General features: G+C 48.3%; 1 protein-coding gene and 1 non-coding gene across 3 annotated transcripts in view; one reads left to right on the top strand and one right to left on the bottom strand.

Moving 5' to 3' along the window:
* Positions 1 to 4,064: 4,064 nt before the first annotated feature.
* Positions 4,065 to 4,137, bottom strand: n-TSgga1. Its single transcript has one exon. It is a non-coding gene; the product is annotated as a tRNA-Ser (tRNA).
* Positions 4,138 to 14,294: 10,157 nt separating this feature from the next.
* Positions 14,295 to 27,670, top strand: part of Acly (ATP citrate lyase) — a 51,649-nt gene continuing 38,273 nt past the window's right edge. For both annotated transcript variants that reach the window (NM_134037.3, NM_001199296.1), the window contains exons 1-9: positions 14,295 to 14,500; positions 18,674 to 18,855; positions 20,191 to 20,313; positions 21,942 to 22,004; positions 22,490 to 22,680; positions 23,127 to 23,206; positions 25,389 to 25,519; positions 26,275 to 26,393; positions 27,197 to 27,333. In NM_134037.3, coding sequence (NP_598798.1) covers positions 18,697 to 18,855; positions 20,191 to 20,313; positions 21,942 to 22,004; positions 22,490 to 22,680; positions 23,127 to 23,206; positions 25,389 to 25,519; positions 26,275 to 26,393; positions 27,197 to 27,333 — 1,003 coding nt within the window. In that variant the 5' untranslated portion in view covers positions 14,295 to 14,500; positions 18,674 to 18,696. The remainder of the gene's footprint in view (positions 14,501 to 18,673; positions 18,856 to 20,190; positions 20,314 to 21,941; positions 22,005 to 22,489; positions 22,681 to 23,126; positions 23,207 to 25,388; positions 25,520 to 26,274; positions 26,394 to 27,196; positions 27,334 to 27,670) is intronic.

Here is a 27,670-nt window from a genome sequence, read left to right as displayed (position 1 = left end):
GCTGATTGATGATGGACTGGACGACAGACAGTGTCACATGTACCATTGGCTGATTGATGATGGACTGGACGACAGTGTCACATGTGCCATTGGCTGATTGATGATAGACTGGACGACAGTGTCACATGTGCCATTGGCTGATTGATGATGGACTGGACAACAGTGTCACATGTGCCATTGGCTGATTGATGATGGACTGGACGACAGACAGTGTCACATGTACCATTGGCTGATTGATGTTGGACTGGACGACAGTGTTACATGTACCCATCTGCTCTTGAGGTCCTTGAGGAGCTGAGGATGACCTTGCACTTGCCGTCCTGGTTCCCAGCTTTGGAATGCTGGGATTGCAGGTATGTACTGCCACACCAGGTTCATGTGTTGTCAGAGAGCAAACCCAGGATTTGGGGCATGCTAGGCAAGCCGCCTATCAACTGGGCTACGTGGATAGCCTTTTTCTTTGTATTTTTAGAACAGGGTGCTAAATTTCCCTAGGCTGGCCTTGTAATTCTTCTCTCTCTCTCTCTCTCTCTCTCTCTCTCTCTCTCTCTCCCCCCTCTGCCCCAGATAAGCTTTGAGCTGGCAAATCCACTGCCTCTGTCTCCAGAGTAGCTGGGATTACCATCTCTCCAGGCCCAGCTCCCAAGTGCAGTTTACCATACATTAATTACATTTCAATGAAGCTATTTTATTGTATGTGAATAGGAGTTTTTCTTGCTTGCATGTGTATCTGTGCACCATTTGCCCAGATACTGGGACCAGAAAAGGCCACCAGAAGCCCTGGTACCATAAAGTTAGTTAAAGATAGTTGTAGCTGCCATGTGGGTGCTAGGAATTGAATTCATGTCCTCTAGAAGAGCATCTGGTGCTTCAGCAGGTTAAAACCTCTGAGCCATTTCTCCAACCTGGAGTTAGCAATTTTACCTGTTACACTCACTGTTGTGGAGATCTTTCTTTCTTTCTTTCTTTCTTTCTTTCTTTCTTTCTTTCTTTCTTTCTTTCTTTCTCTTTCTTTCTAACATTGAGAACAGTTTTATTACAGTTTCAAAGAAAAATCCCAGGGCAGACAACTGTACATGTGAGCAGCTGCCAGGAAGAGGGAGACAGATAAGAAAAAGAAAAGGTCACGGCCTTTGAGTTCAGCCAGCATGGAAGTCAGCCACGCAGTGGACAAACGGCTGCATGTCAGAGATGGGAGCTCTGGAGAAAGAATAACAAGGCATAAAGCACGGGAGGAGGCATACGTGGGCTCTAGCTAGAAACTAAAAGGAAAAGGTAAAAGCTGTAGGGGGGTTGGAAGGGGGGTGGAGTGCGTGCTTTTAATTCAAGCACTAGGGAGGCAGAGGCAGGAGGAGCTCTGTGAGTTTGAGGCCGGCTTGATCTACGTAGCAAACTCCAGGACATCCAGGAATACATAGATAAATCCTGTCTCAAACAACAACAGAGAGAGAGAGAGAGAGAGAGAGAGAGAGAGAGAGAGAGAGAGAGAGAGAGAGAGAGAGAGAGAGAGAGAGAGAGTAGCAGAGGAGAAGAAGAAAGAAAAGTCTTATCTTTCTGACTCAGAAAGTCTAGGTCAGGGCAGACCCTGCACAGCCTTATGGTGGCTCCAGGACTGCCATTTATTTGGCTTTTGGAATAGGACTTGTCTAGAGAGCACAAGCTATCTTAGAATTCACAATCTTTCTGCCTCAGTTTTCTGAATACTGGGATCGCAGACAGGTGCCATCATGCCTAGCTCCACTGTTGCTGGTTCTTAATTTGTTTCTCCTAATGAGTAGAGATGTTGAGTATCTTCTCATGGGCTAATTAGCATCCTCTGTATACCTTCCTTGCGCAAGTAAACATTCTCATCTTTCAGCCATTTCTAATTTGGGCTGTCACGTTATGTATTGTGGATTAATTGTCTGCACATTGATACTACTTAATAAATGTGTCTCTTTTTGTGATGGAGCCTGGTGCATTGAGACAGGATCTTACACTATAGTCTAGACCAGCCTGGATCTTAAGACAATCCTTCTGCCTCTGTCTCATGAGTGCTGGGATTACAGGGATGGAACAGGACCTTGTTTTCTACTGTCCTCTGCTCTCCATTCGGCTTTCGAGAGTCAGCCATGTCAGTGCACACAAGCTGCAGGTCAGTTACTTTGCTTGCTATAACCCATGCATCCAACCCTTGCTGAAAAGAGCTGGGCTCTAGGTTGGAGTCACATCAAATTGTGCTGTAGGGACAACTTCACAAGTGTTTCCTGGTACATGGGGGTGTGAGATTCTCAGGAATGTATACCTAGGAGTGGACCTGGGGGGTCTCAGGGGTTGTGATTTTTTTACCAGGTAATGACAGTTTCCAAAAGAGTTGCACAAACTACTCACCCTCCATCTGCAGTCAAGTCCCTTCCTTAGGCCTCAGTTTTTCCAGTGTATTCTTTGGAAAATAAGAGTTTAGACAGTTGGATTTCTTTTTCATTTTTATCTTTCCCTCCTTCCCTTTTCTTTCTTGCATGTATATGCATGTTAGTTTATATGCATGTGTAAGTATGCCCAGGCTAGAGCAATATGTTGACTCTTTTGCTCTGTCACTTTAGTCCCTTGGGACAAGGGTCTCTCATTGGACCTGGAGTCGGGCTGGCTGTCAACAAGCCCCAGTGATCTTGTCTCTGTCCTCTGATCATGCTAGGGTTACACTTGGCTGCAACTGACTTTTAAATGGCTGCTGGGGATTCCAACCCTTCTCTCAAGATAGCACCTCAAATGTTCTTATCTGTTGAGTCATTTCCCAATGAGCCATCTCCTCATCCATCAGTGGTTGGATTTCTGTCTCTTTTTGGTTCTGATATTCTTGGAATCCATGGGTCAAGGAGCTCTAAAGAAGAGGTAGCATATGTGTGTGAGCATCCTTGAGGAAGGATATGAAGTGTGTGGATATGGAGCATAACACACAGGTTTGTAGGTTGGAGGCATGGTACCCAGCTGGTGGTGATCTTTTGTGAGAAGTTGGGGTCTAGCTGGAGGAGGCAGATCTGTGGTGGTGAGCTATAGGTTATATTACACACCTCTCTTCACCTGCTCCTCCTCCCTTAGCCTTGGTTTCACCTTGGTCTCTCCTTGGCTGTCTTGAGGTGAATAGCTTCCACCTTGTGTTTTCTGCTACCACGATATCCTGCCTCACCCCAGGCCCAAAGCAATGGATACAGCTGGCCTTGGATGGAAACCTTGGAAACTATGAACCAAAATAAACCTTTCTTTCTTTTAGCTGCTTTAGATATTTGTCCCAGGAACAAAGAGAGGAGAAACATCTAGAATGTAGCTGCTAAACATTCTTGGGGGACTCATTGTCTTTAAACTCTTCTTTTTTCATCCATCTATTCATTCATTCATTCATTGGAGCACATGCATGTGTGTGTTGATGCTCGACACTTGTATATCAAGGTCAGAGTACAATTGATGGGAGTCAGTTCTCTCTGTCCTCCTGAGGGTCCAGTGTTCAAATTCAAACTATGGTAATAAGCAGCTTTACATGCTGAGCGGTCTCAACGGCCCAGTGTGCTACACTATTTTTTAAGTTAAAACATATAGACATTTTGTTTACTATTATAGTATGCAGGAGTGATGGGGTTGTGCCCTGCTGGAACAGGTTTTCTCTGTCCACATGGATTCTGGGGGATCGAACGCCCTTGGTCAGTCATTCCAGGCAAGTGCTTTTACTCAGTGGGCCCTAAACTACTTCTTCTCCTTCTTCTCCTTCCTTCTTCTTCTCCTTCTTCTTCTCCTTCCTTCTTCTTCTCCTTCTTCTTCTCCTTCCCCTTCTTCTTCCCCTTCTTCTCCTTCTCCTTCTTCTCCGCCTTCTCCTTCTCCTTCTTCTTCTCTTTCTTCTTCTTCCCCTTCTTCTTCCCCTTCTTCTCCTTTTTCCCCTTCTTCCCCTTCTTTTTTTTAAAGATAAAGGACACAGATGTCTACAGAAGGGAGTAAGTTTCTAAGTGTAAGTTACAGGACAAGTGGAGTTAACATAGGGAATTCAATTAGATACACATGGTTGTGGTTGTGGTTGTGTTGCCATATAAAATCACTGCCGAAACCCGGGATCAAACCAGGGACCTTTAGATCTCCAGTCTAATGCTCTCCCAACTGAGCTATTTCAGCTGTGCTTGGCTCCGAAACTTCTAAGAGTAGGTGCTGAGTAGCAACATGGGCCTGGACACATGGCTTCTGCCTACCCTTGAGAGACTTTCTAAACAGGGAGCATGGGGAAAAGATGCAAAAAGCAAAACTGATAATGTTTTTCTGAGATAAGGTTTAGTGTGTCATGTTTAAGTCAAGAGTAAGTTATCCATGTGAATGGGCATGGCTAGGCAGGCTCTTCTGAAAGAGAAGATAGCTTCACAGGGACAGATCTGGGTGAGGAGAAGGTATTGGCAGGCGGGCAGATGGGGAGGTGTGGGACAGACATGGGATGACTCTGGAAAGGAGCACTGTTCCCTGAGCACTGATTGATGTGGCGTCCTGGAGGGATAGCTGCTGCTCCGTGAACAGGAAGATCTTCTCTTTAGCTCCCTAGAGTGGATAAGGAGGAGAGACTCTGGCTATACTCCCAGGGATGGGGGTTGGGGGTGGGGGTAGGAGCATCTCCAGGACACACCCCTGGCTACAATGAGAATCTGATCAGTCCTGGGGGGCAGGATGAGCAGTGCAGAAGTGACAATTATCCTGGCTCTGCACAGGGTGGAGCTCAATATATCTGCGGAAACCCTGTCTCCAGCTCTTCCAAGAGATGGCTTAGACCCAGATGCACTCCAGGAAGACCCTCCCGGCTGCATCTCCTCCCTCCTGTTTTCACCTTTTCTTTTCTTACCTTTTCTCTTTAATTTCTGTGTTCCCATCCCCAATTTCTTGCCAAGGGTGACTTTAAAATCCTGATCTCTTGCCTGTACCCGGGATTACAGCCATTCTTTTTTTTTTTTTTTAAGATTTATTTATTATTATGCCTAAGTACACTGTAGCTGTCTTCAGATGCACCAGAAGAGGGCATCAAATCTCATTACAGATGGTTGTGACCCACCATGTGGTTGCTGGGATTTGAACTCAGGACCTTCAGAAGAGCAGTCAGTGCTCTTAACAGCTGAGCCATCTCTCCAGCCCACAGCCATTCTTTACCATACCTGATGGTTTAGTTGGTGCTAGGGATCAACCCCAAAACTCTGTTCATGACAGGCAAGCACCTTTTGTTTTTAAATATATTAGCCTTGAACTGATCTTCATGTTTCTACCTCCCAAATTCTGGAATTAAAAGTGTGTGCTACCATGTCTAGCTCTTCTTGCTTTATAAGAAATAGTTTTTATATATGTATATGTGCTCATGGGTTTATGTGTATCACCTTTGTGCAGGTGTTCAAGGAGGCCAGGTGTGTTGGACTCCCTGGAACTGACCCAACTCTGCAAATGCACCTTTCTTCCTTCCTTGAAATAGTATATAGTCCAGGCTGAACTGGAACTCTCTATGTAGACTGGGCTGGCCTTAAGTTTGAGATGCTTCTGCCTCTGACTCCTGAATATAGGAGCACCAAGGGCCCACATGGTCCTTATGTCCTAATCACTTTATTGACACACCCATTCCAGTGTTTATCCAGTGATTCTGGCAGTGAGTGACTAACCTGTGCCTAGGCACTGGGGGAAAAACAGAGAAATGAGGAAGCCCCACCCAACAGAATCTCTCCCTCCAGCTACAGCAGGTTGTAGGGCCAAGGATAGGAACTTAGTGATGAGATCATGACAAGGGCAATGTGGTGGTTTGGATAAAAAATGGACCCTATTGGCTCATTTATTTTAATTGTTAGTCATCTGCAGGCATGCATTTTTTTTTCAAGCTACTTTAATAAGGGCTCAACCTCCCCTCTAGCCCACCACCCACCAGAAGTAGTGAAAAAGAAAGGTTATTAGGATATGGGGGAAGTGGACCTGTTTAGAAATAGTTCTTTGGGATATTTCTAATCTTTGTTGTTCTCAGTTCAGTCCACAAGCAAACACCAAACATGAATCAGCAGCTGTAGTCCAATCCACTCAGCAGACAGCACACATGAATCAGCAAGGGCAGTTCAATCCAGAAGAAACCGAGAGCCTTGCCAACTGGTTTGAGTCTGAGGAAGTGGAAAGAAGCCACAGGAACCTCATGAGAAGTTCTTTGGCAAGTTTCTCTCTATGAACACAGTCACCACAAGCTCAGCAATGCTATGTAAGACAAACCAATACATTGGTGTTATCAGTGAAGACTCAAGAGGAGGAGCAAGGCAAACCAATGCTAAAGCTCCCACTGACGTGGGGGTCATATTAATATTATTTCTAAACATCACTAGTCATTTCACATGTCTGTTATAGCAAAACATCCTTTTACCCACATCTGCTTCAGCACATTCTTTTACCTCTGCGCCCCAGCACAACAGCCTATGATGGCATAACTGACTTTCCAAAGAACCTGGAAGTTTCCACTTCAGTCGGTAAGGAGTGACACTCCTTGAGAAGGATAGAAGGTGTGGCCTTGTTGGAGGGTGTGGTCTTTGGAAGAAGTGTGTCACTGGAGGTGGGCTTTGAGGTTTCAGAAGCTCAAGCCAGGCCCAGTGAGTGACTCTTTCTTCTTGCTGTTTGTAGATCCAGATGTAGAACTCTCAGCTACTTCTTCAGCACCATGTCTGCCTGCACTCCATCAGGCTCCCTATCATGACAATAATGGACTAAACCTCTAAAACTGCAAGCAAGCCCCAATCAAATGCTTTCTTTTCTAAGACTTGGTCATGGTGTCTCTTCGCAGCAATAGAACACTCAGTCAGAAGGTAGTGCCAGGACAGCCAGGGCTATACAGAGAAACCCTGTCTTGGAAAAAAAAAAAAAAGAAGTTAGTACTGAGGAGCGGGGTATTGCTATGACAGGCCTGAGCATTCTGCTTGTTGGCAGAATGTAGACTTTGGGTTAGGAAAGCAGTTGAATACTTTAAGAAGGGTTTTTGGTGGTGGTGGTGGTGTTGAAACAGGGCTTTTCTGTATAGCTCTGGCTGTCCTGGAACTCACTCTGTAGACCAGGTTGGCCTTGAACTCAGAAATCCACCTGCCTCTGCCTCCCAAGTGCTGGGATTAAATGCGTGCGCCACCACTGCCTGGCTTTAAGCAGGGCTCAATGGGCCATCCTAGGAGGAAAAACAATGGTGCAGAGAGAAATGGTTTCAGAGAAGAATGTTAGTAAGTGGCCCAGAGACTGTTCTTGCAATGTTTTGGTGAAGAATGTAGCTGCTTTCTGCCCTTGTTCAAAAAAATCTGCCTGAGGCCGAATTGAAGAGTTTTGGATTAATGGTGTTGCAGAGAAGGGATCAAGACAGTTTAGGGGGCTGGTGAGACGGCTCAGAGGTTAAGAGCGCCGACTGCTCTTCCAAAGGTCCTGAGATCAAATCCCAGCAACCACATGGTGGCTCACAGCCATTCATAATGAAATCTGATGCTATCTTCTGGAGTGTCTGAAGACAGCTACAGTGTACTTACATATAATAATAATAATAATAATAATAATAATATAAAAAAGACAGTTTAGTGCTGGCTCTCTCTTGTGGTTATTAGTGGTCACTCTTATGTAGATTGGGATGGTTTGCATATGTTTGACCCAGGGAGCGGCACTATTAGAATGTGTGGCCCTGTTGGAGTAGGTGTGCCACTGTGGGTGTGGGCTTTAAGACCCTCATCCTAGCTGCCTGGAAGCCAGTAGTCTGCTAGCAGCCTTCAGATGTAGACGTAGAACTCTCAGCTCTTCCTGCATCATGCCTGCCTGGATGCTGCCATGCTCCTACCTTGATGATAATGGACTGAACCTCTGAACCTGTAAGCCAGCTCCAATTAAATGTTGTCCTTTATAAGAGATGCCTTGGTCATGGTGTCTGTTCACAGCAGTAAAACCCTAACTAAGGCACAGATCTATAATGAAAAGGAGCAGGCTGAGCAAGGAAAATTACAAAATGTGGTTTGATGAGAAAAGAAGCATGGGGAAATGTAAATGGAGCTAAGTCCAGCGTTTAAGGAGATGCAGAGTTTAAAGAGAAGTCTCAGGCTAACTGGAATAAAGGGAGCAGTGACCTCGGGGCAGGACCTCACCCAGCTAAGCTTCCAACCTGTGAAAAGGATCTAAAGAAAAGCTTAAGTGAAGGAACTCATTAATTGCGGAAAGCCAGTGCAGATGCAATTGAACAATGGGGACACGTTCCAGCCGCAACAAGCAGCAGAACTTGGCAGCTTTGGCCACACGATTCTGGATTTAGAGTCAGAGATACAAGAAAGGCCTTGTAGAACCTCCCTGTGCCACTAAGGAAAGCTGCTGAGGTTAGGCACATGCCAGGAGTGTCCCTGCATAGAGGCTCAGTCAGGCCATTGTGTGAAGCTGTGAAGTGAAAGCTTCCATTGCTTTAAAAACCCTAAGGTGGTGGGCGATGCCAGAGCCGTGAGATAACCTGCCAAGGAGAACTGCTAACAGGGAGTGGATCCAGCCTAAGAGAAAAGTGTGTTGTGGTGAACAAAGCTGAAAGGAGTTGGAGATCTAAAGAGCACTTTGACATGTGACACAGAGATGCAGAATTTGGAGTCTCGCTTTGGTCCAGTATTTCCTCACTGGACTCCTTTTCTTCCCTTTTGGAATTGTAATGTATGTTCTGGGCCAATGTATGTTGGAAATATGAGATTTGCTTTTTAATTTTACAGGGGTTACAGTTAAGGTTGCCTTGGGTCTCAGAAGAGACTTTGAACTTTGGACTTCTAAATATTGTTGAGACTCTGATAGACTATGGGGACTTTTGAAGTTAGGTTGAATGCATTTTTGCATTATGATATGGTTATAATCTAATGGAGGCCATAGAGTGGCTTTTGATGGTTTAATAAGATTGGCCTCCATTGGCTCATATATTTGAATTCTTAATCATCAGGGAATGGCACTACTTGAGAAGGATATGAGTTGAGGCCTTGTTGGAATGGGTGTGGCCTTGTTGGAGGAAGTGTGTCACTAGGGGTGGGCTTTGAGGTTTCAAAAACCCAAGCCAGACCCAGCGGCTCTCTCTTCATGCTGACCTGCCCATGGATCCAGAGGTAGAACTCTCAGCTACTGCTCCAGCACCATGTCTGCCTGCATGCTGCCATGCTTCCTACCATGACAATAATGGACTAAACCTCTAAAACTGCAAGCAAGCCTTAATCAAATGCTTTCTTTTCTAAGTGTTGGTCTGGTGTCTCTTCACAGCAATAGTACACTCAGACAGGCAGGTTGCTTATCTGCAAACTGACTTTAATGCTCAGCTCAAGCTGTGGCGATGAGAAACATCTGCTAGAACCCTTGTCTTCGGTAGAGCTGGTACTCAATACATGAGTCGAAGTGAGCCAGGGCATACCTTTAACCACAGTACTCAGAAGGCAGACAGGCAGGTCTCTGTGACTTATAGCCCATCCTGTTCTACATGGGGAGCCCAGGCCAGCCAGGGCTGCACAGTGAAAACCTGTTTCCAAACAAACAAAACCTAAAAATAACTAGCTGAAGTGGCTTAAAATCTAGGAGGGAGCCATTAGCAAGTCTAGAATCTTCAGAGTTGGAGAGTGACCCAAGCCTGACCCCGGGGATAGTGCTTATAACCCTCTATAATGCCGCAGCATAGACCTGTCCAGAAGAGGCTAGGGGTGATTATAACTGGGAAAAGCAAAAGATTTGGAGCTTTTGAATAAGATACCAGAACAGTGAGAAGATGGGGCCCAGCTTGATTGGCACAGATCGAAGGAACCTCTCTGGCCTCTCACATAGCTATTTTTTCTCCCTCCTTTTCCTTCTTCTCTTTCTATCTCCCTTTCTTTTTTTGGAGACAGAGCCTCAAACTGACCACATATCCAAGGATAGATCTTTGCCTCTGTTTCCCAAGTGCTAGAATTAAATATAGGCTTGTGCCACCATGCCCAGCTTCCAACAGATACTTTCTTCTTTCTCTTTACTTACTGTGATGGTTTGTATATGCTCAGCCCAGGGAGTGACACTATTAGAAGGTATGGCCCTGTTCAAGTAGGTGTGGCCTTTTTGGAATAGGCATGGCACTGTAGGTGTGGGCTTTAAGACACTCATCTTAGCTGTCTGGAAGTTAGTCTTCCACTTGCAACCTTCAGATGAAGATGTAGAACTCCCAGCTCCTCTTGCACCATACTTGCCTGGATGCTGCCATGTTCCTGCCTTGACGATAACGGGCTGAACCTCTGAACCTGTAAACCAGCCCCAATTAAATGTTGTCCTTGTAAGAGTTGCTTTGGTCATGGTTCACAGCAGTAAAACCCTAACTAAGACACTTACTTTCCTTTTTCTTTTCTAAAACCAGCCCAACCCATGTCTAACAGCGCTTTGATGAGGTGGGTGGGTAGGGGTGCTCTATCCTTCAGCAAATATTTGTTGAGTACTTCCTAAGTGCCAAGGCCTTATTCAAAGTGCTCTCAGGTCAGCAAAGAAGGAAACATCAGGATTCCATCATCAGGTACAAAATATAGCCCTAACGAATAACTTAATAAAAGTGGAATTGAAGGAGCCAAGGGCAAGTGCAATGTGCAATCTTTTAAAACTTTGTGTTGATTCTTTGTAAATTTCATATCCTGCACCCCAACTCCTTCTTCCTGTCCCCCTTAGTATCAACCATTGGAATGCTCTGCCAAAAAGAAAATTAAAACAAAACAAAGCATCTCATCGTGGAAGCTGTAGTGTGTCACAGTGTGTCACATAGTCTACCCATCGTGGAAGCTGTAGTGTGTCACATAGTCTACCCATTGTGGAAGCTGTAGTGTGTCACAGTGTGTCACATAGTCTAACCATCGTGGAAACTGTAGTGTGTCACATAGTCTGCCCATCATGGAAACTGTAGTGTGTCACAGTGTGTCACATAGTCTGCCCATCATGGAAGCTGTAGTGTGTCACAGTGTGTCACATAGTCCCTTTCACCCATACTTCTTTACCTGAACATGTTCATTGCAATGAGTCATTGATCTGGTTTGAGGCCTTTGGCTTCTTCTACACGATCAATACTGGAGTTTCATTGGAAAGTCCTTTTAGAGATCCTGTTGTTGACCTATAGAGATACTGTAGCTTTGGGGGTGTGCCAAATCAAAGCCCTGGATGTGGACCTGGGTGGTAGCTGAGTTGGTCAGCTCACCAGCCCTCCTGCACCACACCACCAGGGCGAGCTTCAGGCAATTTCCAATTTTTATTGATTTTGCCAAATTGACATTAAAAAAAAGTTTATAGTTGTTTCTTACCTGGATACTTGTTTAGGCGTGTTCTTATTTATTTATTTATTTGATTTTCTTCTTTTTTTCTTTTTTGTTTATTTGTTTGTTTGTTTGTTTTTCAAGATAGGATTTCTTTGTGTAGCCTTTGCTGTCCTGGAACTCACTCTGTAGACCAAACTGGCCTTGAACTTAGAGATCTTGCTGCCTTTGCCTTCCAAGTGCTGGAATTAAAGGCATACTCCACCACCACACAGGCTGAGTGTCCTTTTTTCTTTTTTCTTTTTTTAAAATTATGTTTATTAGTGTTTTGCCTGCATGTTCATCTGTGCCATGTGTGTGCCTGGTGCTTGCAGAGGCCAGAAGAGAGCATCATATCTCCTAGAATTAGAGTTATGGAAGGTTTGAGCTGCCATGTGGGGTGGTGGGACTTGAACCTCAGTCCTGGAAGAGCAGCATCAAGAGCTCTTAACTGCTGCGCCATCTCTCTAACTCCAATGTTTTGTTTTGCTTGGAGAAAATCTTACTGTATAGCTAAGGCTTCCCTCAAACTCCTGATCATCCTTCCTGAGGCTCCTGAATGCTGAGAGTATTGGGTTCCCTTCCCATAGCCGTTCTCCCTCTGTGAGTGGGGACCCTTTAGGGGGGCTTTGAATGACTCTTTCACAGGAGTTGCATATCAGATATCTTGCACATAAGGTATTTAAATTATGATTCATAACAGTAGCAAAATTACAGCTATGAAGTAGCAACAAAATAATTTATGGTTGGGGTCAGTACAACATGAAGAACTGTATTAAAGGGTCGAGTGTTAGGAAGGTTGAGAACACTGCCTTACCACATTCTGCTGGAAATTCCCTTTTTTTTTTTCTTCCTTTCTTCTTCTTCTTTTTTTTTTTTTTTTCCTGTGTATAGCCCAGGCTATCTTGGCACCTGTTTTGTAGACCAGGCTGGCCTCGAACACACAGAGATACACCTGCCTCCCAAGTGGTGGGACTAAAGGTGTGTGCCACCATGCTGGACTAAAGGTTATTCTTTCTAAACAAAGGAATAGTTGTGTTGTAGACCAGGCTGTGTGAAACTCATAGAGATCTACCCGCCTATTAAAAAAAAAAAAAAGCTATTATTGTGTATATGTAGGGGGACACAGGTACTACAGTTTATGTGTGTGGAGTTCAGAGGGCAATTTTGTGGAGCCATTTTTCTTTAATTGCCGTTATGTGGTTTTGGCAATGGAACTCGCATCATCTTTTCATAGCAAGTCATTTACCTGCTTAGTCATTTTTCTAGGACACCCCACAGGTAATTCACATTAACTACAGTCTTTTGGTTAGCTGGTGAAGACTAGCTAGTCCCAAGGGTCCACGACTTATTCCAGCGTTTGGGAAGCTGAGACAGGAGGAGGATAGACATTCAAGGTTGTTCTCTATTTAAACAACAAGTTTAAGAACAACCTGGGCTACATGTTACTCTGTCTCAAACAGAAAACAAACAGACTTTAATAAAAACTCTGAATTGCTGTCCTCCAGGGCCTGAATTTGAGCAACTTCAGAGACGATATTTATTTACTTGGGGAGAAGTGATCACTCACAGAGATTTGGGTAGGTTCTAGGCCTCTCCCTCAACTGCAGGAGCAAGGGGCACTCTAAACTGTTATTTCTAAAGAATGAGTATTAGGGAAGGGACCAAGAAAAAAAAAAAAAAAAGACGTCATCAAGGAGCACACGCTAGCCAGGAGTGGTGGCACGCCTTTAATCAGGAGGCAGAGGCAGGCGGATTTCTGAGTTCGAGGCCAGCCTGGTCTACAAAATGAGTTCCAGGACAGCCAGGGCTACACAGAGAAACCCTGTCTCGTAAAAAACAAAACAACAACAACAAAAAAAAAACCCAAACAAACAAAAAAAGGAGCACACGCTGGTCAAGAATGGGTGTTACAAGTTCAGCCATCCAAAGACTGGCCGAAAAGGGCCTGGGAGTGGGGGGCCTTGGGAAAGTGTTTGCCCAGGAGAGTGTTGCAACATTGTTGCAGGGAGCTTTTGACCCAGGGTTTTTTGCCAGGGGCACAGCCATGCAGATTCTCTGCACCCTGGGCTGACGCATCACCTGAGCTGATTAAAGGATGATTCTGGCCTCCTTCCTAGAGCTGGAAAATTGTTAGTTTCTGGGTCCATCTGGGAAGACATACTGGGACTAGGGGACAAGCAAGAGAGGCTTCCACTCCAGGGAAGCAGTGAATTCCTGATTTCCAGGACCTTATGATTTATCTATTCTGCCCCAGAAGTTCTCGGGTACCTGTTAGACTGGGCGCTCCAGTTTTGGGTTTGGAAAATATGTTCTATCTTTCGCAAGTAACAGAAAAGAGGAGGTTGTTCATTGCTTTCGGTGTCTTAGTTTGAGGTTGGGGGAGGGAGCAAGAGGTTGGGCAGGGATGGCCCCAGTCCTAAGTTTTAATCTCAGATAAATGATCAGCTCCGCCCAGATCCGCGCTCAGGTGAGCCTGTAAGAGGACTCGCGTTGGGACTGGCGTCCTTCTGGCCTCACTAGTTTACCCCTTCCTCCAATCTATGTCCTAGGTCGGACAGTCTGATTGTGTAGCGTGGTCGTGTAGACTGGCTCTGGTAAATTCCCTGGGGAGGGTTCCAGGAGCGGAGAGGCGACACGTGTGAAAGGAAAGCAGACGTAGCTTTTCAAAAGCAGGTCTAACGCACTGGGTTTGGTGTGGCGGCTTACAAGAGCCTGGGATAAGAACGTCAGTTGCTCTCCTGGGAGGGAGGAAGAGGACGCCAGGTCCAGGGAGAAGTGCTATAGCCTTTTGGGCCAACAACCCCCTCCCTCAGCTACCCAACCCGGCGGCTGGCCGGCCCAGCCCCTGAAACGATCAGGCCACAGCCCCCAGCCTCGTAGGTTCTCCTCCTAGAGCCGCCCGGCCCATCTCCCCATCCTAGGCCCCGCCCACGGCCCCGCCCACGTCCGGGACTACAAGTCCCATCAGCCCCAGGTCAGGCCTGAGGGCGGGGCCACCACAGCAGCGAATGGGGAGGAGCCTAGAGCTCAGGCTAGGGAACGCGTGTGCCCAATCGCCGGGCTGCTTAGCCTGTGAGCTGATGGGGGGCGGGGAGGAGCCCACTTGGGCCGGAACAAAAGCCGGATCCCCGGCTGCTGCAGGCGGCTGGAGCGATCCGAAGAGTTGGGGTGAGCTGGTGCTTACGGACAGAGAGCCACACTCAGGCTTTCTCGAAGAGGTGAGTACGGCAGTCGTAGGCGCGGGTGCGACCCCCCAGTACCCACTAAGCTTCCTGCTTCCCTCCCCCAACCCGGAACCACCTCCGGGCTCCCTGGCTGGGCGCTCCCGCGCGCTCCCTGCACCTGCTCGGAAGTTTTGTGCGGGTCTAAGCTTTATAGTAGTCTTCTCCCCAGCCGCGGGCCGCATGTCTACACCCTCCCAATCCTATTCTAGTTCCTGGGAGTTTGCACATTGCTTGCCACCGACCTTACTTCTCCCTCCTCCGGATTGCCTTTGCGCGTCCTGCTTCTTCTCAGCTCCACCCAGGGCCAGCTCTCGAGTCTAGTCGGGCTTTTTTTGGGACACTTTTTTGGGCCCCATTCGGGTTCCCCACCGGATGCCGGGGCGGGTAGTAGAGATGGCGGTGGCTACTCTCTCCACGCCGGCCGCTCGCAAGCCGGACTCAAGCAGGCCTGTCCTGTTAGTTCTGTGGTGAATCCCTTAAGCTCTATGTCGAAGTGTAGGGAGCGGGCCCTGGCCACGCGGGGTCGTGCTGCTTCAGAGTGCCTGAGGCCTTGCTGCGAGGACTTGGCTCCGGAGCGACGGCGCTGGATGGGCTCTCCCTGCTAAGGAGCTCCCTACTGGTGTAGCCCCCAAACAACAGATGGTCGGAGTGCTCAGGAGTCTGGATGAGACAAGCACCTAGGGTGTGTGTATGTGCGCGGGCGCGCGTGTGTGCAAAGGATGCTACCTACCTCTACCTCCTGTCAGGCCTGGCAGAGGTCTGGTCCCCAAAGCTTGCTGCTTTCTTCAGTCTTGAAATTCTGCTATGAGGGATCCCTCCTGACATAATTTTGGAAAGGACAGCATAAGGCACTTTAGTCTGCCAGCCAACCCTGTCTGTCCCCGCTTTAACTTTGCTCAGCATGTCGGGTTTCTTTACTATCGAGAGATAACTGTCCTGGAAAGATCATTTCCACCTCTTAGAAAGCTGCTTAAACGCTCCCCTCTGCGGGGGGGGGGGGCAGTAAAAGGAGGCCTTGAAGACAGAGTAGCTGCTGTTTTTAATCTCTATTTAGACACTGTCTGCTGTAGCAGGGAATACTCGGAAGAGTTCTGTCCGTTCCTTTGCTATAGGGGATTGCTTGCTTGTCATCCCCTCCCCCTCCCCAGCCCTTAAAGTGAGAGTGTTTTGTCGACCCTCCTCAGTGGGTCCCAGAGGAGTCTTCTTTAAAAGCAGGCTTCATTCATTCACCCTTCCCTCTGGGCTGCTCCTGGGGCCTCAGTGAGTGAATTCAGTCCTCAGGCAGTCACTGTAGAAAATAGCCCATTCAATTCAAAAGATCCCTTTCTTGGAGAGAGATAGAGACAGACAAAGACAGAGAGAATGTGAGTGTGTGTGTCCATATATCTAAGTGTATAGGTGCGTGTGCGTGTTGGAACCTTGGGCATGGTTCCCACTAAGAGTTTGCAGGTTATTGTTAACAGGTAACAGTTTGTTGGGGGAGTGGGCGCTCAGCTCTGCTGTGAAACCATCCATCACGAATTTGACAGCGTGATCAGCCGCTGAGAAAGGCTTTGGGGTGTGTGTGTGTGGGAGGGGGGTGTCCTCCAATCCCAGATTCTGATGTACTTTTGTCACATTGTTCCTAATAACGGAAGTTTTCACATGTTTGAGTAAGCGCATACTTACTTCCCTCACGGTTTTCAGGCTTTTTAGATTCTGAAAGAACCTCACCGATCCATTGCTGTTGAGAGCAGGGAATTGATGAGTGAAGTTTTGATTGATCTCTCCTGGGGCCTCCCAGGATGTATGAGCTGCCCTGCTGAGAGACCAGGCCCTTCCACCAGTTAGTCTAAGAGTCCTTTGTCTCAGCCTTTCCAGCCAAGCCGCAGTGCTCTGGTGGCACATCTTGTTTTGGTAAACTGGCAAACCGTTCCTGTATCATCTCCCTATTTTTTTTTTTTTCCTCCTGACCAGAGACACCCCTTCACCCACCTCATGGTGATCTGAGACTTAAGAAAATTGTGATTTCCTTCAGTTGCCTAAGGTTGTGTTGTCTCCTTCATCCTTCCCTTAGCTGGGTCTTGGGTCTGTTTTGGGAGGTACTAAATTCTGGGGACTGTGGTCAGTCTTCTGTCAACTGGTTTATGCGTAGGCATAGGCTTGGCCCAGGGGCTTCCTTTCTTCTGAAGTGTGTGATTTTGTTTTTGAAGGTGTATGAGTGGCTGGAAGTGGTCAGTGCCGCCCCCTCCTCTTTCTGATTAAGGTGCCCTGGGCTGCATTCTGTTTGGGAGGTGGGTAGGGGTGGGTGTGCCCATTCGATTTCAGGACCAGTTTTTCTGGTCTGAGTCAAGAAGGTTGGGAAATGGAACTGGAGTGGGTGGGGGTGGAGGACTCTGGGGCAGTGGGGCTGGTTGGGGCGTCTCCTTCAGAAACAAATTAAGGAGTTCCAAGCCATCCCAGGAGAAGCCCCTTTCCAGCTACCTACTTTGAACCCGGCCCCAAGCTGAGTATGCCCATTGTGGTGCCTTAGAGATAGGGGAGGCAGCCCAGCCAGGGCTAGCATCTGAAGTCTCTCCAGCGTGGCCGATTGGCAGAGGAGTTGAGTGTGACCCTGTGACTCTTGCCTTCCCTGGGCTAGGAGAGAATACTAACCTTCCTGGGCGTGTCAGCCCCTAACTTCCCCTCCTTACACGGACTTGACTTTTTTCTCTTGAGCAAATGCAACAGCTTCCATTCCGGCCCTTTCGAAGACACAGGGGCAGCTTGTCTTGGTCCAGGCAGGCACTTGGCAGGACTGCGTTTCCTTTTTCCATCTCTTCTCAGTGCTCTACACAAGCTGCTCTGGGGCGGAGTGGGTGTGTCTGGCAAGGTAGTGGGCAGGAAGGACGAGAGAATTCTCCTTATAGACTCTTTCTGAGTCGAAGGGGGCCCAGTCAGTCTTGGGAGAAATGGTCTTTCTCTTAGGCTGCAGTAGCTGTTTCCTAGAGACTCGGTTGTAAGAGTGTTAGGACCAGAGTCCTAACTGGTGAGTCTGCCTTCTTAGGCAAGTTCACGCCCTCCCTCTGAATTTTGAGAAGTGGGATTATGCCTCTTAGTGGACTTGATGCGTTCCCATGAGGTAAGTTATTTCTTGCAGTGCTGGGGAGCAAACCCCAGGGCCTTATGCGTGTTGGGCAAGCACTCTGCCAATGAGCTATGCTTGCAGCTCCGAAGATAGCTTCTGCCTTCTCCCCAGTCCTGGCTCAGTTTAGGAATGACTAGTACAGGGGGGTCCCCAGAGAGACCTCTGTTTTGCTTAGAGGGTTTTGCTCCAAGCTGACAGCTCGGATGACTCAGTGGGGTGGATGGGATGATCTGTAGGTCATAGTTTCCTGCCCTGGGACTGCTATGTACTTGGAGGTGGGAGTCTAGTGTCCTAGTTGAAAGGAGCTTTGAGGTAACTCTTTCCTTCCTCTTACCCCACCAGGGCCTGTACTCTATTAGGGGACAGGGGATATATGTGAGTCAGGCTGGGAGGGGGATGAAACCTAGGAAGAAAGCAAGGCCAGCAGTGTTCTTCACAGGTCATAGGACATAAAGAATAGTTCAGTGTGTCCGGGCCCATCTCATAGAACAGTATTCACATTTGGATCTGACTCTTGGACTTCTTTCCTAGCTTCCCCTTTGATCTGCCTTTTACTCTGGACTGAAGGTGGTTGTGGCCAGCTAGTTTGCCCAGAGGGAGTAGAGACAAGGTTAAGGTCAATCCAAGAGTTCCAGAAGAACTTTGCAGGTTTTTGTTGTTGTTGTTGCTTGTTCTCCTTTCTTCTCTCCTTCCCTCCCTCTTTCTCTTTCTTTCTCCTTTTGAGACAGGATCTCATATGGCCCAGGCTGGCCTTGACCTTGTGATCCTACCCCCTCTCCCTCCCAGGTGAGGGGAATTATGGGAAGACACTACTGTATCTGGTGCTACGTTCATAATTTTTACAATTTTCTCACCTCTAGATCTAGATCTGTCAACGACGCTGCTTTGGGGACACCTCCCATCCCCTCCTGCCAGGGTGGCCCTTTTTCTTTCTCTTGAGAAAAGCCAAGATCTAGTTTTATTGTTTGGGGGGGAGTTGGGAGTAGATCCAGCCTGTTGGGGAAGATAGTGCTTTGACCTTCCTGCCCAGACTGACCATGCAGGTCCTCTTCCCCTTGTAGGTAAACCAGGTCTCTCTGCAGCCATGTCAGCCAAGGCAATTTCAGAGCAGACCGGCAAAGAACTCCTGTACAAGTACATCTGCACCACCTCGGCCATCCAGAACCGGTTCAAGTACGCCCGGGTGACTCCCGACACAGACTGGGCCCATCTGCTGCAGGACCACCCGTGGCTGCTCAGCCAGGTAAGCTCTGCCTGCACCCTGAGCCCTTCTGTCCAGCTCAGGCTCTGAGGAGGGGAAAGCATTTGCTTTGTTGGAGGTGTCTCAAGGAGCGCCGTGATTGCAGACTTGCTTCTGTGTCTGCTGCAGCTGGCCAAGCAGGGTCTTGCGTTTGCTCTGGGCCCTTCATCTGGAACCAGACAGGCTGGTATCCAAATCACACCTCTCCATTTATGAACCATGTGGCCTGAGGCAAACCATTTCACGTCTCTTGATCTTAGGTCCCCATCTGTCAAATAGGGATAACACTTTATGAGCTATAAGGATTAGCAGGAACATCCAGGAAGCATTTAGTGTGCTGTCCAGCAGTTGGTAAAGGCTCAGTTAAAAAAAAAAATCACTTATATTTGGCCTGGTGGCGCCTTTAATCGCAACACAGGAGGCAGAGGCAGGAGGATCTCTGAGTTGAAGGTCAACCTGGTCTACAAAGTGAGTTCTATGACAGTCAGGAATATTACACAGAGAAACCCTTTCTTGAAAAAACAAAACAAAAACAAACAAGGCTTCTACTTCCCTTCCCCAAAGTGGGACATCTCAGGACATCTAAGAAGTGGGACCTTGAGTCTAGAGAGATGGCTCAGTGGTTAAGATCAGGTATTCTTCTTGTAGAGACATGGGTGTGACTCCAGCTTCTACTTGGCAGCACACAGCCATCTGTAACTCCGTTTCCAGGTGATCTGATGTCCTCTCCCGCATACATGTAGGCAAAGCACGCCTACACATAAGAATGAATAAAGAAGTGGGACCTTGTACTTTGTGAAAATGGCTGATGGCTAAGCATGGGGGAGACCAGCGTAGAGGAGACACGCTTAAGATCCCTTTATACCATCTTTGGGGTGGCTTTGGGAAGCCCTTGACTTCTGTGGCAGGCCCAGACAAGGCTTTATGATGTTTTGGTTTTTTCCTTTCCGAGGCGGCTGGGATGGTAGTAAATTTCCTGGTACTGGAGCTAGGGACTGATTTGCCTGGCCTGTTGTGGTTAGGGTTTAAACAGGGATGGGGTTGATCAGATTGTCTACAGAAGTCCTAAGTCTTAGGCCACAAGGACTGGCCCATGTTTTAAACATGGTTGGACGACGCAGTTAATTCCTCACAGAAGAAGAGATTGCTTATTCAGCAGATGTCTCGGCAGTGTCTACCCTGCCAGGCTCATCCTGGCTGGGGTAGTCAAGGAAGGCTTCTGGGCAGGAAAGTGGCCCTTCTGGATACATGTGAGCTGGATCTGGAAGCAGGGCGATCAAAGCCATACAACTTCACTCCCCACATTCCCGTTTCCTTCCTCAACCCCTTTCATTGCAGAGCTTGGTTGTCAAGCCAGACCAGTTAATCAAACGTCGAGGAAAGCTTGGCCTCGTCGGGGTCAATCTCTCTCTGGATGGAGTCAAATCCTGGCTAAAACCTCGCCTGGGACATGAAGCCACTGTGAGTCTTGGTGTAGTGATGGGGGAGGTCGGGATGGTAAGAAACAACATGGTGACCTCTAGATCAACCAACCGATGGCTCATAACCTAACCCAGTCACATAGTAGCAGAGAAAAAAGATGGCATGTGGATTGCCCTGGCTGCAGCCCAGTCTTGCTGGTCATTCCCAGCGCCTTCCTCAGAAGATCAATCCACTGATACAGATAAGATGCCCTTATAGAACAATTAAGGAGCTAGAAGCTGTGACTACCAACATGGAGCTAGGGCTTGTACTTATGCTGAGAACTGCTTGCTCTCCGGGTAACATGCTACCAAGACAAAAAGGGGAACTGCATAATTCTTAGGCGAGAAAGATACATTAGCTGGGGAGCCGTGGACGGAGACAGTTATTAATGCAGAAGACTAAATTCAGGTCTCCCAGCTCCGTGACTATCCTCAACTATGAGCTTGAGAGCTAAGATGAAATGCGGCTTAGGAAGGCTAAGCTATGCTCCGAGGTAGAGCTGTTTCTTCTCTTTCTCACTCTCCGAGGGAGGTGGAGAAGAGCTGGGGTAGCTTGGCCTAGCCCGGGAAGGATGTGTTTCTTTCTCTCTGCTTGGCACAGAATTCTGCAGATACTGGTGCTTGTCTGGGAAAGGCATGGGTCAGAGATGAGCTGTTCTTTTTCTATGGCTGCCCTGAGAGGTGGCATTAGCCACTTCCCTCCATGTCGGCCTTCCTTAAAGCCGCTCCTACTGTTTGTTTCCTAGTCTCCGGTCCTTGTGGGTAAAGACGGATCTTTGAAGCTGTGAGTCCCGGGGATGGAGAGATCTGACCTTTGGGTTCCAGGCTCCCGGGGAGAGGGTGTAGGGCTGGGTACTGAACAGTGTCCTCAGGGAGCACAGGCTCTCCTTCGAGCAAACGGATGGGAGGGAGATGTCACGGACATCTGAGTTTGGCAGCAGTGTCAGACCTGGCTGGAGCGGCTCATTACCTCTGATGGATCACTGTCTGGTCCCTGACTCAGCAGTGACGCACGGCGAGCGGGAAGCAGGCGGGGGGCTCAGGATGAGGGCTGTCTCGCCTTTGCTGCCGCCAGGGACCCACTCAAGCTGATTAGCTCTGTAGGCCTGTTGTCTTCAGCCAGGAAATAAAGGAGGAACAATTTTACCTAATCAACCTTTGGCTCTCCTCTCCCCTACCTCTCAGGCCTAGACTCATGTCCTCAGGCTGAGTCGCTAGGCCTACCCCAGAGCAAAGTAGTGTGCTATCACCATCAAACCCAAGTTCCCATCTCCCTGCTTGACTGCCTGGGCCAGTGGGATTGATCAGTGGGCAGGGTGCTTGTCACCAGGCGTCATGGCCTGTGTTTGATCCTTAGTATCCACAGGGTGGAGGGAGAGAACCATCCTGAGTTAGCCATAGGTCTCCACTCCTTGACGCAGCATGCATACATTCCTGTCCCCCTCCCCAGACATGAGTAAAAGTATTCATGTAAAGAGGGAGTCTCCTGAGAACTCTTAAGTTCATCTGTGACCCCACTGTCCTGACTTGTGGAGAAGTTACCTTGTCCCGTGGTCGCGCTTGAGCCTTGCCTTTGTGAAGAATGTACCACACATCTAAGCGACATCTCCCACAATTCCTCCTTAGGTCGGCAAGGCCAAAGGCTTCCTCAAGAACTTTCTCATTGAACCCTTCGTCCCCCACAGTCAGGTATGTGAGGCAGTGCCAAACTGGATCTTCTTTTTCCTGCAGCTTTGTGATCGTCCTCCAAAAATGTTGAAAGGAGAGGTTAAGGTGCAAAGGGGAGAAGCCAAGGGTACCAGGGTCTCCAAAGCTCCGGCAAAGGCCTGGAGGAAATTATGGGCAAGGAGTCCAGAGATGAAGGGAAGGCTTAGTTTGCAGCAAAACAGCTAGAGCAGGTAACAGAGGGACCTCCTATTGTTGGGATGAGAACTTGAAGGTGGAACCCATTCCAGGGTGGGACCACACTGAGCCAGCTAAGGAGGTTGAGGCCTGTCTTTGCTTGTCGCCTAGCAGAAGGTAGCACACAGATCTCCTTGGGGTGAATGCTTTGTGTTAGGGTTTAGAAATGAGACTATAGGGCTTGGGTGGTCCCACTCCTGGATGAGGCCTTCTGACCCGCCCCCCTGCCAGTTGGGCACCCTTACCAGCTTCACGCTGTCTTTACTTGCAAGGCGGAGGAGTTCTACGTGTGCATCTATGCTACCCGGGAAGGAGACTACGTCCTGTTCCACCATGAAGGGGGTGTGGATGTGGGCGATGTGGATGCCAAAGCCCAGAAGCTGCTTGTGGGTGTGGACGAAAAGCTGAATACCGAGGACATTAAGAGACACCTGTTGGTCCATGCACCTGAGGACAAGAAAGAGTTGAGTTCTGAGAGGGAACGGCGTGGGCACAAATGGGGACAAGAAGTCCAGTGTGACACGGGAGACCAGTGCACTGGACTCGGTACAGGAGAGAGAAAGCAGAGTGGGCCTCCCTGCTTGGGAGCCACGTGTGGGGGGAGGGTGCGGGCTTGCAATCAGTGTGCAGTATGCCAACCTCATCCCTCACCTCCTTGCCCCTGTCTGGCTGGTGCCTTCTCTGTCCCTGAGCTTGACAGCTTCTTTCCGCCTCAGTGTTTGAAGAGTGACAGCCTAGGAAACAGGGTTGGCCGGGTTGGACAGTGGGGGCCAAAGGGTCAGGAGTGGAGACATGAGGCTGGGCTGTCAGCAACAGTCAGCCTGCTGGAGGCCAGGGAGTGGGAATGGGAGTGGGGTGCCCAGTCCTGCACTGACGAGTTAACTGGCCTTCTTTCCCTCTCCCTCCTAGAGTCCTGGCCAGCTTCATCTCTGGTCTATTCAATTTCTACGAGGATCTGTACTTCACCTACCTTGAGATCAACCCCCTTGGTAACACGCTTTATTTGCTGCAGTGGGATGGGGATGGGCCCCCATGCCTACAGTAACTCTGGCCTTGGTGTTCAGAGAGCCTGGGCTCTGGTGCCAGAAGGCAGTACAGAACTTTAGTGGTTACCCAGGGTGTCCCCATAAGGAGTGGTCTCCAGTGTCACCTCCTTTTTCTGAGTATCCAGACTGTAATTTATTCATATCTTTTTTTTAAAGAATTTTTTTGAATCATTTATTTAATTTTATGTATATGAGTACATTGCAGCTGTCTTCAGACACACACCAGAAGAGGGCATCGGATCCCATTACAGATGGTTGTGAGCCACTGTGTGGTCTCTGGGAATCGAACTCAGGACTTCTGGAAGAGCAGTCAGTGCTCTTAACCTCTGAGCTGTCTCTCCAGTCCAATTTATTCATATCTTAACCAACTCCAGCTTCTTTCTTTGGCCTTCAATTGTCCTGCTCTGGGGGGAAGTCCTGGCTTTTGGTCTGTCTATTGTGTTGTCCCTGTTTTCAGGTCAGGCTTCCCAGGCTCTGGTCTGATCCTCCTGGGATCTGGAGGCCTCTCTCTTGGGTATTGGTCAATCATTAACTACTACTAACACCAAGAGGTGCTGGTTGCAGGCTCTCAAGCTGTGAAAGAGGCAGATGGCCTGGCAGATTCTGGCTAGGCTTCTCAGGGCAAAGTCCAAGAAGAGAGGAATGAGCAAATTTCAGCTGAGAACGCAGCTCCCGGCATGGGCCAGATGGCTGTGTGCTAACTTAATTAGCTAAATGGCCTGGGGGGAAATCAGGATGTTCAGTGAGGTATTGCAGATGAAGGTGCTGGCTGGGGGCCCAGAGCAACTGGGGTGGGTACCTCGCACCAAACCCGAGACTTCCTTAGCCAGACCACTAAAGCCGAGATGGAGACACTTAGGGCTTCTGGAAGTTGAGCTTCATGAGAGGGGTGTGGTGTTGTGGCGCTACTTGGGTTTGCACACAAAACCTAGATCAGCAGGCTTTTTTTGTTGTTGCTTTGGATTTTGTCGTTGTTTTGAGGTGGGGTCAAGTTTAGTCCACCCTAGCCTCAAACTCATTCACTATATAGCTGAGCATGACCTTGGACTTCTGTCCGCCTGATCCTCCTGTGCTTCCATGCCCACTTCAACAGTTTCATTTATTTAAATTAATTTTAAATGTTTAGAAAATTTTTAATTTATGTCTATGTATTTGTGTATGCAATGTGTGCCTGTGGAGGCCAGAAAGGTATGTCTGACGGTATGTCTTACAACAAACAGTTGTAAGCTGCCCCACATAGGTTCTGGAACTTGAATTTACGTCCTATAGAAGAACAGCAAGCTCTGTTAGCTGCCGAGCCACATCTCATCCCTTATTTAGTATTTTATATATATATATATGTTTGTTTATTTACCCTCTGTGTGTATGTGTGTGTGCACACTCGAGTTTGTGTGTGTACTGCACATAACTGTGGAACTGAGAGGACAGCATTTGAGAGTCTGGTCTCTGCTCCTACCATATGGGAATTCAGCCTTTGAGGCAGGTACCTTTATGCAACAGCCCCTTACTTATTCTTTAATATATTATTTGGTAGAAGGATTAAACCTATGGCCTCTCCCATGTATTACTAACTACAGAAAACAGGGATGGTTCTGTTTGTTTGTTTGGTTGGTTGGTTGGTTTGGTTTGGTTTTTCGAGACAGGGTTTCTCTGTATAGCCCTGGCTGTCCTGGAACTCACTTTTGTAGACCAGGCTGGCCTTGAACTCAGAAATCCACCTGCCTCTGCCTCCCAAGTGTTGGGATTAAAGACGTGTGTGCCACCACGCCCGGCTCTGTTTTTGTTTGTTTGTTTGTTTGTTTGTTTTTTTAATGTCAGGGCTATGGGTAGGCTAGTGCTTGAGTATTTAAAGCAAGGAGTATGGCACTTTATACAGATGTCCAAAACTTGTTATGGCAATAAACCGGTCTCCTTTGCCCTGTTCTCAGAAGGCCATGAGTGGGCAGTGTTCTGAGAGGCTTTTCCTTGTGCTAGGGTAGACTGTGTCTCCATAAGGGCTGTATTGTGATTTATGGTTGTTCTGTGTGTGTGAGAGTGCACCTGGCGGAGTGCAGGGATGGTTGGGAGGCTGATGGTTGCCTCACCTTAGAGTTGGTATCTGACACTATTTTGACTTTTCTCCTAGTGGTGACCAAAGATGGTGTCTACATCCTTGACTTGGCGGCCAAGGTGGATGCCACAGCTGACTACATCTGTAAAGTCAAGTGGGGTGATATAGAGTTCCCTCCCCCCTTTGGGCGTGAGGCGTACCCCGAGGTAAGGCAGTGTTGGGAAGGAGATGGTGTGTGTGTGTGTGTGATAGGGCCTAGGAGACAGTAACTAATTCTAGATGATCATTTGGTCCCCTTCTTGGCTCTGTATTTGGCAGGAAAGGAAAGACGGAGAACCATTTAATTTTCTTAAAACCCCAGTGAGGTTGGGGGTCGGGGTGGAAATCAGCCAAGTTTCTGAATCCTGGCCAGAAACCCTTTTAGACAGAGCTCTCAGTCCGCCTCCCTGGGCTTTTGACTTGATTTGTTGCTTCTTGATCATCCCAAGTGGCTCTTTCCGACCCTGATGCGAAGGTTCTTCTCTTGGCCACTGGCTGAGAATTTTAATTGCTCTTTCCCACCCCCGTCCTCGGAGAGGTCCTCCCAGCAGGCTCAGGCCTTGTATGAGATCATCTAGCCAGGCTGGAGGAAGGACGAGGGCTGGGGAGAGGGCAAGGATATGGGGTGAGCTGGTGTGGAGAGAGGGAAGCGGTGGGACCTAGTGAGATCGGGATTTGGACAGGACCGAGGACTCAGTGTCAGGAAATGGAGCAAGAAATTTGTTTCCAGGATGTGGGTGGTTTGGGTACTTTAAAGGTAATATCAGAATCTGTCCGAGGCCTGGGGCTTTGCACAGTCTTCAGCCCACGGTAGTGATTGAATAACCTTTAAATGTGCCCTCAGATAAAGAGCTGTGGTCTTGGGTTTGGGACCTTGTGAACAGGGTGCTCAGAAGGTCACCCATGGTTCTCTGATCCCCAGGAAGCCTACATTGCAGACCTGGATGCCAAAAGTGGAGCAAGCTTGAAGCTGACCTTGCTGAACCCCAAGGGGCGGATCTGGACCATGGTTGCTGGGGGTGGCGCCTCCGTCGTGTACAGGTGACAAGAAGGAGGGGTGCAGGTGGTTGCCAGCCAGGTTACCCACTCAGTTCCATGTGCGGATTGCCGGGGTCCCTCGTTTCTCACCTGTCTGTGGTGCAGGCACAGACTGGACAATGAAAGCAGCCACATCCTGGAGAGCTTCCAGTGTCTCTAGGGCCACCTGCCCTGGGCACAGCATCTTCTGTAATCTCACGTAGTTGAAAGTGACCTCGTTTTATGGTTTTAGTTCTCGTCATTGATGATGTGTGCCTCAGAGAAATGTAACAAACACAAAAGGACACTAGAAAGTAAAAGCTCCTCTCCCGTCCCTCAGAAGGTCAGAGAACACCTTACTCTGTCCTCCTCCGGCATTTTAATATCTAGACAAACATTTGCACCTTTTCAGTTTTTAGAAATATTGGGACCAAGCTTTATGTGCTGTTTTTTCTCTGAAGCTGTGGTGATTGGTCCTAGCTCTCCTGCTGCCCTGGCTGCAGCAGCCTGCTCCGCTGGGACTCTTGCAGCATACTAGTTCTTGTATCTTCTTATATCTCTGGGCTGTGTCAGGCATTGCTCATTGTTCATTTTACCCACGCTGTGTGTCCAGGACCTTGGTGCCCCGAGGCTGGCAAAGTGCTCTGCCTGGGCGAGTCTCAGGGTACATCGACCTTCAACAGAGGCTGGAGTCCGGGTTGAAGGTTATAGGTCTGCAAGGCCAGTCCTGCAGGCTGACGTCCATGCTTGTGGGCGTAATGGGTAACTGTACAGGTCTGACGCTCTTCTGCCCTGACCAAGCACTGAATTCTGTGTCTCTCTGGCAGTGACACCATCTGTGATCTTGGAGGTGTCAATGAACTGGCGAATTACGGGGAATACTCGGGTGCCCCCAGTGAACAACAGACCTATGACTATGCCAAGACCATCCTCTCACTTATGACTCGAGAGAAGCACCCAGAAGGTGAGGCACAGACCCGAGTGCTGGGATGTACACACACCCGGAGAGCACAACATACGGAAGATAAGTGCTAGAATCACCGAGGCCGAGATCCTTTGTAATATAGGACCAGGCACTTATGTCAGGATTTTTTTTTTTCTCAGTGCTAACGGACTCTGGCAACACCACTCGGGCTCACATGGGGGCAAAGAGTGTATGAAATTCACCTCATATATGACTAGGGAGCCAGAGGAGAAAAAGGCTGCAGCATGCTTTTGCTGTGATGAATGTAAACTCAAGAGTTTAGTGATTCTTAGAGTTTACCAGACTTAGTGATGCCCAGTGTCCCTTCCCCACATTC

This window comes from Mus musculus, chromosome 11, assembly GCF_000001635.26.
Source record: "Mus musculus strain C57BL/6J chromosome 11, GRCm38.p6 C57BL/6J".
Taxonomy (NCBI): Eukaryota; Metazoa; Chordata; class Mammalia; order Rodentia; family Muridae; genus Mus; species Mus musculus.
The sequence above is the reverse complement of the archived record's forward strand: the minus strand, read 5'-3'. Positions and strand labels throughout refer to the sequence as shown.